The 13,129-nt window shown below is 36.7% G+C and overlaps 1 protein-coding gene across 1 annotated transcript; it reads right to left on the bottom strand.

Moving 5' to 3' along the window:
• Nucleotides 1-1,607: 1,607 nt before the first annotated feature.
• On the bottom strand, nt 1,608-12,038 carry LOC115455554 (hemicentin-1). The gene is made up of 16 exons (XM_030184179.2): nt 11,771-12,038; nt 10,960-11,189; nt 9,918-10,043; nt 9,465-9,551; nt 8,374-8,502; nt 7,626-7,791; nt 6,997-7,187; nt 6,735-6,807; nt 6,419-6,562; nt 5,929-6,060; nt 5,192-5,304; nt 4,768-5,001; nt 4,114-4,255; nt 3,231-3,886; nt 2,586-2,707; nt 1,608-2,238 (listed from the first exon to the last, which is right to left on the bottom strand). Exons 1-15 carry the CDS (start codon nt 12,000-12,002, stop codon nt 2,606-2,608), a joined length of 2,757 nt encoding a protein of 918 aa, XP_030040039.2. The 5' UTR covers nt 12,003-12,038; the 3' UTR covers nt 1,608-2,238; nt 2,586-2,605.
• Between the last annotated feature and the right edge of the window lie 1,091 nt (nt 12,039-13,129).

The raw sequence follows: 13,129 nt of genomic DNA, 5'->3' as shown, positions 1-13,129 counted from the left end.
GGCTTTCACGCAAGCAGTGCTGCGAGCTAACGCTAGTTTTAAATCAAGCTAGCAAAATATTATGAATTTCAAATTCAAAGTCTGTCTCCCTCCCAACAAATTACGTATATTGCAAAAGTATTTCGCAGTCATGTTCGTATTGAATACATTTGAGGAACGTTTGGGTAGTCTAGTCTAGACGCCAAACCAGCGGTATTGGAATATCTGCTGCGTCGCGAGGGACTCGTCCAATTTATTGGGTCATAAATGTTTCTATCGTTAGTCCACTATGTCTACATCAAGTGATGTATTTAGAGTTTATTGTTGCATAGTCTAGGACCGGCATCAATCATAATCATCGATAATGCTTAGTAATTAAATTACTCAGTCGCATCTCTTCAGGAAATCGCCGGTGCCTCGAAACAGAAGTAAAGTAGGTCTTACATCAGATCTCTCTAGTCATATATGATTGCCGTTTCACGAGACTACGCGAGTGAAGGAACAAAGAGAGCACATGTATATTGCACACACAATTTGCACTATAATATCTCGGGCTGAAATTCGGCTAGAAGGGATTTCTTCATTAAACAGAGGACAAAATTCCTTAAACCTGCAAGTAATACTTCGGGAAAGAGACAAAAGGTTAATGCGTAGAGTTCACACGTCTCACAACCATACCAGATCGCAGCAACAAAACGTTACCCAGAAGTGGTTACATCGAACAAGACAAGGTTTCCGTTCGCCTGGTAAGCAATACGACTGCCCATAAATTTTAAAATAATTGATATGCATTAATACGGTCTGCAAATCATTCTAATAATAATTAGGTTTAACACGAGTTACGAAAAGAAAGCCGGCAGGAATCGGGCTATATGGACCCTTCACTACTGATTTGTTACAATCATTTTACTTTCAAGTTCATTATTTATTTAGCTAGTACAAAAGAAACAATATAATCCTTGATCTGGAAGCGGAAAGAGTAATGCAAATATCGCTTGTACAATATTTACAATAATATAAGCTTCCTATTGTAGCGAGCTTTGATGTTTGTACTAAGCGTTTGGTAGGGTTGTCACTCTTCTTTCATTTATTTGTTACTAGCTGAGCTAACAGGCGTTGTTCTGTCTTAGCTATGAATATTGCAGTCGAAATTCAGCTTTTCGTTTACTTTTTACTCAAAACCATTTTGGCAATTAAATTAATTTTGAAGATTCACATTTAGCAAATGCGCGAACAAAAAATAATCGTTAAAACTGAAATTTTTAAATTTTCTGAGAAATTAGCCGTAACAACAAAATAAAAAAATAAAAATGATATCGGTTAAGTCTTTCTTAAGTTATAGCGTGGCCAAAAGGGAAATAAGAATTAATTTTTATAGATTAATTAATTTATTTAATATTTCTTTCTTCAATTTTTATATTCAAAACAATATTAATAAAAAAATACTAATAACACGATATTAATAAAAAAATTATTACTATCGTGTTACAAGTATGTATAATTTACAATCCTAATTTGCATGTTGAAATGATATGATTTATTTGAATCTGTAAAATGTTATATACATGTTTAGAGCCACGGGGCGGATTCGACTTGGTCATAAGAAAAGTCGAAGTTATAAATTTACCTGCATTTTACAAATATATATATTCGATTGGAATTGCTTTTTAAAACGGTATGAAGACTCCAAAACAGATTGATGTAGTTAGAATTTTGTAGGTCGGTAGGTATCCCGTGACTAGGCGACGCTGGAAGAGAATGGGGATCAAAGGCGAAGCAAACAATAAAGCAGACGATGATACGGCAGATCTATCTGAGGCTGACCGACATTGATTTGAATAATGTCCTAAGTTTATTATAATATTTTAGGAGAAACAATACCAAAATAATATTTATTCTTTGTAACATTATGAACTGTTAAAGGGCCTATGAATTAAATCCGTACAAATAAATAATTGTTGGGTAGTTATTTGTTTGTGTCACACAATTCTCAATTCAAATATTTTCCAAAATAAAAACTATATAATTATATAATGTTATATTACTAGGTTTGTACTAAACGGTAAACACTTCTTTAGGAATGTTCAATGCTGTGAGGAAGTCATTCATTTTGCAGCAATAAGTGTATTTGTCAGCGTATTCCACCAGTGATTCACCTCCGACAGGGCACACATTCTTGCAAAGGAGTTGACTCTCTTTCGGGCGTTGATCGTTAACGAATACTATCGCGATTGGATCCACGTCCACCAATTTTACGACCTGAGAAAATAATAAATCATGTTACAAGTTATTTTATCTCATAAAAATGGATAAGAATAAATTATTCCATATTTTTATTAACTTAAGAAAAATATTGTGTTTGCCGAGATCTTCAAAATGCGCTGAAAAATAAATGTTATAAGGGACTTAAAATAAATTGGTAAGGTAGCTGTAGAATAGAAAAAAGTACATAATTTAGCATAACGTCACAAGGTCTAGTAACATGAGCGTGTACATTCCTACTCAATGCAATATTTCAGAAGTACATTTCCGGATTTTTCCACAGTTTATTTACGCTGTTTTCATAAAAGTTTCTAACGGGTATATATGATTTATACGTGACTTACCTTCCACAAATACTCAGGCATTATTCGGCCCCAGCATCAACATAGTGACTTGCCCCCGACCACATGCTCTCAATTTCGTCAATATAGAGTTCTAGAGCTGATTCTATGTCACTCCAATCCGCCTAAAAAAATAAAATGAAAACTATATTATAACTAGCATCACTAGTAAGATGAACTGAAAAAAGAAAACCTCAAAAGAACTGACAACCACTACAGCCATTCGTGTAACATTGATTCACTACTGGATTTTCAAAATTAATTCTAACTAGCTGTCATGTATGTAACTGATCATCCTTGATTTTTGTACTTTACATTTCAATTATAGAATTTTTATGCTCTTCAAATTGTCTCAGGATAGGGGAAAGCCTTATTCCTCTCAATAGCAAGACAGGCCCTTGAGTCGTATAACCTATCCAGCAATAGAAAGGTATATAAAAATAACATTATGTTCCGCAAACCGTCAAAAAAGGGTTTCAAAAGAAACTTAAAGAAAAAAGAGGTAATTTTCATTCTTAAGGTTTTTGTGCAGTTCCAACCCCTCAACCAAGGACCATGTTTACTACTTAATACTTATTTATTATGCAACGTAATACAGGTGATCTAATAATTTTATATTTGAAAACATAAGCAATAAATATTACTTACTCTAGAATTATCACAGTTTTGCCAAACGGGTACTGTGTTTAAGTTTTCAATGAAGGTACTACGCTGAGCCGCACCAAAGGGAACGTAATTGCCATTAAGCAACTGTTTCTTAACGACACCGCAATTTTGCGATGACTTATTGTAGGTATACGAGTTTTTCTTTTTGGATTCTAAGCCGGGAGCTACGTGCCAATGAGGCACAGATCCAGTAAATTTGTTATCGTTAAGATTTTTGACTTGTGAGTACAATGGAACATTGTTTACGACGTCGAAACAAACTCTGTATACTTCAACAAATTCTTTAAGCTGGTAACCGATTTGAATCATTTCTGTGTCTTTGTTGAAACACTGCTCTCCTGTTCTTTTCACTTGAGGCTTAATATCTCGATCACATTTTAAATCAGAGTATTTGTAAGATTTTCCGTCGACTAAAAACTTATTTTCACCAACACATGTAGCCTTAACTTCGTCAGTTCCTGGAAGCGTTCTAAACGAGTTCGGCACTGAGTCCTGGCTTCGGCAGGATAAAGTGAGTTTCTCTTCATTAGATATTACGTAAAAGTCGTTTTCTGTTTTACCATGTAACCATTTTCCATCTTCAGCAACGAAAATCGGTGAACGCCAGTCCAAATCCTCTTTGTTGTTTATAAGGCAGGCTGTTTACAAATTTTATTAATTAATATATAAAGTAATAAATACATACGATTCGCCACAAGCAGATTCATTCGTTCAAGACCAAAATTAGGTCAATCTAGTGATATCACGCTTAACCTTTAATCATAAAATACTACATAATGCTACTTACGCATTACGTTGGTAATCTTAAAGGACAGCAGAAGTCATGGTTTCACATGAATTAAATATATTCATTATTAATATTTACCTGAGGTGGTTATATTGAAATTTCTCTTTACGGAGCCATGGGCGTTAGTCGCGATACACATGTACTGTCCCAATCCAGATATCGGCAAAATCAATTGATCATCATCTACGCCTATACGTTTCCCGTTATAAATCCATTGGACCTATAATATCAATAATAGCACTGTTATATATTATGACGTCTGGGAATACGGCTTTTGTACTATTTAAAGAGTCTAAGCATTCAGGGTTGGTTATACAGTTGGTAATAACCGGTACGTAGGTTTTATTTCCCGTTGACAATATTAATGTATTTTTTATTGCTTTGAATGACGAGACGAGCTTGACTTTCGCCTGATGGTAAACGATATGACCGCCCATGACTAATAGAAACACCATCCAACACCTTGAATTAGAAATTATTGTTTGGTTCCACATTCCACAGCGCTCACCATCCTGAGACATAAGATGTTAAGTCTTATCATGTCCAGTAGTTACACTGGCTACAATGTCCTTCAAACCGGAACACAACAGTGACTGCAAACTGCTGCTTGGCGGCAGAAATAGTCATTGCGGTGGTATTAGGACCTACTAACAGTATCTTTAATAATATTATGAAAAAGTAAAATTAAGTAAGGCTGTGTCTCAAAGAAGTTAGTTTAAGAAAGGAACTTACCGTAGCACTAGGTTTAGCAGTTACAGCACAATCCATGTCTCCTTTGCCTCTCCAATCAAATACCTCATCCTGATAGGCCTTGAATGTTGGGGCGAATCCGAAGTCTACTTCGTACGTATCCATCACATAGCCATTTTCGTTGCTGACTCGACATGAGTAGTTACCATCTTTAGATATGTCACCTTCCAAGTGCAGTGTCTTTGTGTGAGGTTTCGTATTGATTAGTTGATCATTCTAAAAGAATATTGAACTTTTGAAGGCTATAGCAAAGTAAAGACCAGGTCCTCGCGTTTTGAAGATTTATTAAATACTCTCCTTACTAATCTTCCATTGACGTAACTTAACTCGCTAGGAATGGTACACGTACAAGATTATATTATGTATGTACGTAAGATCCAAATAATAAGTAACATTTTCTACTTACGTAAAACCACGTAATTACATCAGACTCTGAATATGGCAGCTGACATTTTAGTTCAAACTGTTTTCCTGCTAATACATGAACGTTATGAACCTTGTCATATCTATTTATTCCATCTAAAATATAAAATATTTTACGTTAATTTGACCCTTCTTTAAACCTTGGGAATGTTTGAAATTGTTAGTTAATAGTTGTATTATGATTTCACGAAGACCTAGATTACTTTGAAACTTGGTGAACTATTACCGGCATCATTCAATGCAGCTATATAAAATCTAGCCAAACGATTATAGCACATATCTATTGCCACTAACTGAAAACTAGCTGCTAAACAGTCATGGCCAATCGCTCTAGGCCACTGGTGCTTTAGGACAACGCTAGACCACACACTGCACGACAGACAGCCATTTACTTCTACGGTAATTTGGATAACTTGTTACAAGGATAGAAATTTGACTTCGATATGGGTGTCCAAGCCGCCTTCAGAGAGTTTATTGATTCTCCCTATGATATAGTAAAAGTGCATGGATAACAATGGTGCATACTTTGATTTTAATCAATTTTATTTTACAAAAAAAAATCGAGTTTGTGTTCCTGCCATTTGGTATGGGAGGAACACAAACTCGATTTTTTTTTACGCTAATTTAATATGTAAGGTCCTAATTTATTCGATGATTATTCTTAACTAGACCTTATGAAACAGGTCCTTATTAGAACACAAAAGTAACTGTAGTTCTCACCTTCCACAATTCCTTTGAAGACCTTGCTGTCTGTCCCTAGTTTGTTCGTAGCTGTGCAAGTGTATTCGCCGCTGTCACTTACAAGTGGTGAGCGAACGATCAATGCTCCCTCCTTGACCGAGTATTTCGAACCTATGAAGAAAAGTTTGTAGTTTTAGATTTAATCAGCAGCTCTTAAACCAGGCTCATTAGTCTTGATGCGCAATGTAAGCATTCTCTTATTGATCTTATTTTGAACTTTCACTTTTTTGGTAAGGAAATTAATTTCGTTAAATTTACGGGACACAACTCTAAAACAAAGATAATTTACAAAATAGATATTTTGGGTAGAAAGATTTTCCCATCGAGTGCTGTTTTGTATAAATCACAATGGAAAAAAAACCACTTGGTAATTTTATTAATTAGGGTTTGAATTGAATTGAAATATGTCTATCTCCTTAGGGAGGTAAACGTAAAATTGTTCCAAAGTTAGTTCTAAATGTAATGGTACCTTCCGGAATGGGTTTCCCGTCAACTTTCCACGTCATGGTTGGCTTCGGGTATCCTGTAGCATGGCATGGGATCTTCAGAACTGTGTCATATTCTTTCAGCGCAGTATACGTCGTTTTACCATTATCCTGTATGCGCGGTGCAACTGTAATATACATAGAATGTAATTTCATAAAGATATTGTTGGTGTCAGGTTGATTATATTCAAAGCAAAATTTAGAGTTTCTTGATACAGTCTTGGAATCATCTTCAGCAATACGTAAGGTATTTATGTTATCTGATGTGAATAGCTCGTTTTCGTACTATCATATACTTGCCTGATTCGGGTTCAAGAGGTGTAGGAACCATCCTCTTAACTACCTCATTATTGTCTACGACATAGCCAGTCACCTGGAATTAAAATTATCAAATTTATCCAAAAGCATACGTTTTAACTGAATGGATACTATGAACTCCATTGGTTCTAACGGTCGAGGAACTGTTCCGGCTAGCCATGAACAAGGTAAGGTTCAAGGAACTGACTGCCAACCTGAGGAAGATAAGGTCTAAAATGCAATATTTTAGAACTATATTACTCACAAGAATATTAAACATCTGTTTCGGTGGTTCAAAAGGATCAACAGTAGCATACAAACGCGTCTCCTCATCGACAATTTTCAGTTGTTGTTCCAACAATACATTGTCTTCCAAGTCCAATATTCGAATGCTGGTTAATTTTACTTCGCCACCTTTCAATATATCTAAATCGATCAATAAGTATGACTTGACATCTGCAATAAAAAGTACTATATCACCCACAATGGTCACTCACATTGTACTAAGATAGCCGGTTTGTATCATACCCTAGAAATTACTAGAAACTTATCTTCTCACGCATACACACAAACCAACCACACGGCAAGTCCAATCTTGAGGTATTTTATTAGTACGCAGCAAAATAATTCCACTGCACCTTATAGTAAGTGGAGTGACGTCCAGTTAGATAGCAAGGTCTGGCCTGCATAATTTTGTCGACTGCCTAGGGATTTATCTCTCTTAACTCCACTCCACTTACCATCAGGTGCAGAGGGTCATTTTGCCGAGCACGCATGAAAAAAAATTAAAAGCTTTTTTTTTTATAGATGGAGTACTAAAGTGCTGTTCGCTAATATCGATGTGTCACTAACATATACGTCAGGCTTGTGACGCTTGGAGAAGCAGTGACGTACCTGGTAGCGGTTTGGTAGACGTTCCCTTTATAGATGTGGGTATGGAAGTAGAAAATCCGTGTACGAAATCAATTGTTGTTTTCCCAGTGACAATAACGCTCGTCTTACTTGGACTGCTTATTGATGCTGTGTAAGTGCCAGTTTCTTGACTTTCCACCTTAACAACCTGTAATAAAACATAAGCTTAAACAATACATCGACGCTGGATGTTCACTCTTGTATGTGAGGCTTAGGTGAACTTCACCACGTTTAGTTATGCTTGTCATAGGCCATGAGTTTATTAGTTTCAGAGATATTGCTATGAAAATTTAACGGTATTTCGTTTCTTAATTACCTATTACAATACGATAACAAAACAAACAAGGCGATAGACCAAGGCATACTTTCGTTTAAAAAAAAAACGCGTTTATACAACTTAATGTACTATGCCTGACTGCCTCGGTGGCGTAGTTGTATTGCACGTCCGGTACAATAGCGCTCTGAGGTCCTGGGTTCTAATCCCGGGTCGGGCAAAGTGATATTTGGGTTTTTCTGCTCAGTATCAGCCCGGAGTCTGGAATTTGTGCCCGATATGGTGATAGGCTCGCCCCCTATCACATCATGGGACGGAACATACTTGGCGAAAAGTGGGTGCCCTAGTTGCGCCTCTGCATACCCCTTCGGGGATAAAATGCGTGATGTTATGTATGTTATGTAATGTACTATGATCTTTTGCCGGTATTTCTTTTTTAAACTCTGTCTTACTTACCGCACTTTCAGATCTATCAATAACCTTTCTCGTGGGCGCTACGGAACCTTTAGGGTCAACGACGTGAATTTGTGGTTTTGTCCCTGTGACTGATATAAACACTTGGCTGGTATGATGGTCTTTGGTATACTGTAAAAAAATAAATATAAAGTAATAAATTAAATTCAGGTTGATTCATTCCTAACCGAATTGGCAACGGAGGTCTGCCAAGTACGCAGGAGGTATTATAGTGTACCAGTGTGTGTGCAATACACAGGTGCACTCTGTTCCTTCCCTCACATAGTTCGGTGAGACGGTAATCCGACATGACCGGAGAGAGATCAACGGAGCACCAATGGCTTTACGTGCTTTTAGATAAACGTAATTAATTTTAATGCTTAAATTCAGGTTCAAGGTCCTGGGGGTAGACATGAGTGGAACTACACACAAGTGGTGGTTCTCGACCATGGAGTTTTTGGATTCGAAAAAAGTCTATTATTATTACCGATCTTGGTGCTATAGCATAATTTGACACCGAGTCCAAATTTCATAAACAGTACATTGGTAATGTTAATTTATTTTTCGGGTCATAGTGGTTTTTGAAGGCGTTTTAGTTATAGACTATTGCGATGGCGCTTATGTGCTGCGCACGCGGTACGACTATCGCGCTATTACACCTCTGCCTACCCTTGAGAAGGACACAAAGTATGATGTTTTATAAATGTATCTAATGTAGACTCAACCAAACTTAACGCAATAACACAACTGAGAAAGTCACAGGAAAGCAATATTCACAATTTCGTTTGTTTGGATGACATGCTTATTATAGTTCTTTTAGTTAAAAAATCAAATTACCAAACCGATTTTGAAAAAATCTATCTAATCTGAAACATATTCTTTTAAACAAAAAAATATTTTTCCAAATTGACCATAAATTATTGAGTTCTGAGGTAACAAACATAGAAAAATACAGGTCGAATTAAGAACCTCCTACTTCGCAACGCGTCAATTCACCAACAACTGAATTATCTTCATATTCGTCTCAAAAAAATACTCGTACATACTCCCGCTGTTTTTCCTGTATTTTTTTTGTATCACGTAATATTACTTACAGTTAAATTATGGTATCCTGGTGGAAACTCTTTCTTGGCCACTACAGCCATTCGCCCTTTCACGTTTTCAACCAGCCAGTTCAGTAGCTGCAATCATAAAACATTTTCACGTATATGCACGTTGTGACAGTATTAGTACTCTACGTGAGCAAATGACCTGATCATAGAAAAGAATACATGGCAGGAAAATAATGCTAAACTGAGCTCGTTGGACTGTGACGAAAAAATCTGTGGTTAATATATATAATAATAAGATTATTTCCACAAAAACAAAATACAAGTAATAATGCTCTATAAAGACCAAATTGACATATCTATGTACAGAACAAAGTAATTAGTAACTCCCCGTGCCCCTGCTAAGAATAAACTTGTATTATGGGCATCTAAAAACGTCATCACGATATAAGAATTGTTTATCCTTTTTAACCGACTTCGTTTTAGAAATAAACGTACCTCGTCAATGTTTTGTGTCCATAAATGGAATACACGGCCGGAGGTCGCTGACGCCAATCGATCATATACCAATGAGCGTTCCAGTATTATTTCATTTGCGCATCCAGCAGTCAATGCGAATATAATCTGAAAATATTTATAAAATATCTATTACCTATATTACTATGGATAGATTATAAACTGGCTCGATGGCGTAGTTGTACTGAATGCGCGGTACGGCGGCGCTCTGAGATCCTAGGTTTGAATCCCGTGTCGGGCAAAGTGATATTTGGGTTTTTCTGCTCAGAATCAGCCCAGAGTCTGAAAATTGTGCCTGATATGGAGATTGGCTCACCCCCTATCACATCATGGGACGGAACACACTTGGCGAAAAGTGGATGCCGTGGTTGCGCCTCGGAATACTCCTTCGGGGATAAATGTGTGATGTATGTACATACATACTCACTCCTACCTTGACTATACTCACATGAGTATAGTCAAGTATAATATCAAAAAACAAGCATTACATCGCTCGACGATCTTCTGCCTACCTTCGCACTAGTATAATATCCAATATTCTATATTTTTCTCTCATTATCTATGTATGCTATTACAGTTTATGTATAATCCCTCAATATTTGATATAATTTTGCATTGGAAACATGCAATTGACCTTCTCCAAATATATTCTTAAATATTAAAGTACCAGCTGTAAGTTACCTAATTATAAGCAAAACAGCCTAGTGTGGATCTGTGCCTGTGAGACTGTATTTGTTACAAGTCTGAGAATATATATTTATTTTCTTTGAATGACGAGACGAGCTTGCCATTCGCCTGATAGTAAGCGAAACAACCACCTATAAACAATAGACACCATCCAACACCTTGAATAACAAATTATTGTTTGGTATTCCACTGCGCTTGTATACCTGAGACATGAGATTTTAAGTCTCATTATGTCCAGTAGTTATACCAGCTACAATGTCCTTCAAACCAGAACACAACAGTGACTACACACTGCTGCTTGGAGGCAGAAATTGACATCTTTAACTGGGGTCTATACCTGTGATGATTTCTCCTGAGCGCGGTTCTTGACTTGTTCATAAATAGAGTAGTCTTTTGCTGAAGCGTCAGTGAACACATATACTTGAGACCGCGGGAGACTTAGCTCAAGACCGAGCTCTATGCCTGACAATGAAAACTCTGGACAATCACCACCTCCCCCTACAATTATGCTGTCCAAAGCTTGTTTGAATGCATTACGATCTCTCGTCACGACGCGTTGGCGAACGTCTGTAAAAATATTTATAATATTAATTGCCTTGGTAATTGTATTGTCATCGTTCCAAAGCCTCCGTCTCGAGAATATGAGGTCGTAGGTTCAATCATTGTTCTGGAACAAACGCTTCTGAGTTCCTTGAATGTTTAAAATCTAAGCGTTAGTAGACCAAAATTTATTGTCATAAATTGTCAGTATATGTGCGACATCTGATCGCTTCATCACGTAGGCAAAAATAGTTGCACTTAACAAGGTACATGAGAATATCGAAATACAAGATAAGAAATATAAAATCGAAACGTTACGAATATTATGAGACGAAAATTCTTCCAATGAACTTGACAATATTTGCGGACAGTTTGAAAAAAAGTAATACATTAATATAGTATTATCTATGTAAATGAACATCTAAATAAGAGAGTGAATGATACTGTGTATTAGCATGCAGTACTTCGTGCTACTACTTTTTACAGATAAACCTGGCCTTAACTGAAAAAAACGATGCTCGAGCGTTAGTCTATATACAATATAGCATATATAAATATAGCATACCTACTCTTTAACGTATGTATATAAAACAGTATGAGCAACTTACAAGGATCCTTAAACGTCACTAAAACGAAATTATCGATTTGCGAGTCTTCATTATTCAATACAGCGTCAAATATTCTGTTGGCGTATTGTTTCACGGTATTTATAACATTTGCCATCGAACCCGTATCATCGATGACAAATACTAAACTACTTTTCATAAAATTATCATCACATTTTGCAAAACTTTTTATGAGAAATGACAAAATCAATAACTTCCAAGCGTTGGTAGCCATGATAATATGTCGCTACCTAGCTCACAAATGCAATATTAACAGTGAATACTCCTTTATATATGTATATAATGGCATGATGTATAAAGACGGAAAATTGACGTACACAAACCGCAAATAAATAATAATGATGATTTCATAAATTGTTGATTTTCCTTTAAATATAATTAACTTGGACAGGGTGAGGTGAGCGCTGTTTTTGTTAAATAATTCGATAAACAGACAAAGTGATTCGCAAATATCGACATTTATTAAGTTTCTACTGACGGACGAGCGGCGATAGCCTAGTTGGTTGTGGAACGGACTGCCGAGACGAATGTCCGCAGGTACAAATCCCAAGGGCACACACCTCTGACTTTTCTAAAAATTATGTGTGTATTCTTAGTGAATTATCGCTTGCTTTCACGGTGAAGGAAAATATCGTGAGAAAACCTGCATACCTGAGAAGTTCTATATAGGAATTTTCGAGGGTGTGTGAAGTCTACCAATCTGCCCTAGGCCAGCGTGGTGGACTAAGGCTTAATCCCCCTCAGTAGTAGAGGAGGCCCGTGCCCAACAGTGGGACGGTATATAATACAGGGCTGATATTATTATTTACTGACGGACTGCGTCTGTAGCATGCGTGGTATGACCACCACTGTGAGGTCCCAAGTTCGAATTCCAGGTATGGCAAATTGATAGCGGCAAGGGTCCATATAACCTGATACCTGCTGGTTTCCCTTTATGTACAATTACTATAAAATCTAATTTTCATTAGAACGGTTTGCAGACTGCATTTTGTCATATTAGTACCAATATGTTGTGTTGGGTTCCCTTCGGAAATGTTTAACTTTCGCCACTGTAAACTGATATTAGATTTTTCTGCTCACTATAAGCCCGGAGTCTAGAATTTGTGCACGATATGGCGATAGGCTCCTCCCATCACATCATGGGACGGAACACACATGGTGGAAAGTGGGTGCAGCAATTGCGCCTCTGCTTACCCCTTCGAGGCTAAAAGGCCAAGCTAAAAGGTGTTTGTGTGCGTTATTGCTTTATAACTAAACTAATTAATAACTAGCCACAGCAAAATTATCCTTTTAAATGCACAAACAATAATTCATTCCGATTTACCGTTGAATATATAGTAT

This window comes from Manduca sexta, chromosome 7 (genome assembly GCF_014839805.1).
Source record: "Manduca sexta isolate Smith_Timp_Sample1 chromosome 7, JHU_Msex_v1.0, whole genome shotgun sequence".
Taxonomy (NCBI): Eukaryota; Metazoa; Arthropoda; class Insecta; order Lepidoptera; family Sphingidae; genus Manduca; species Manduca sexta.
This window is presented reverse-complemented; position numbering and strand designations above follow the sequence as displayed.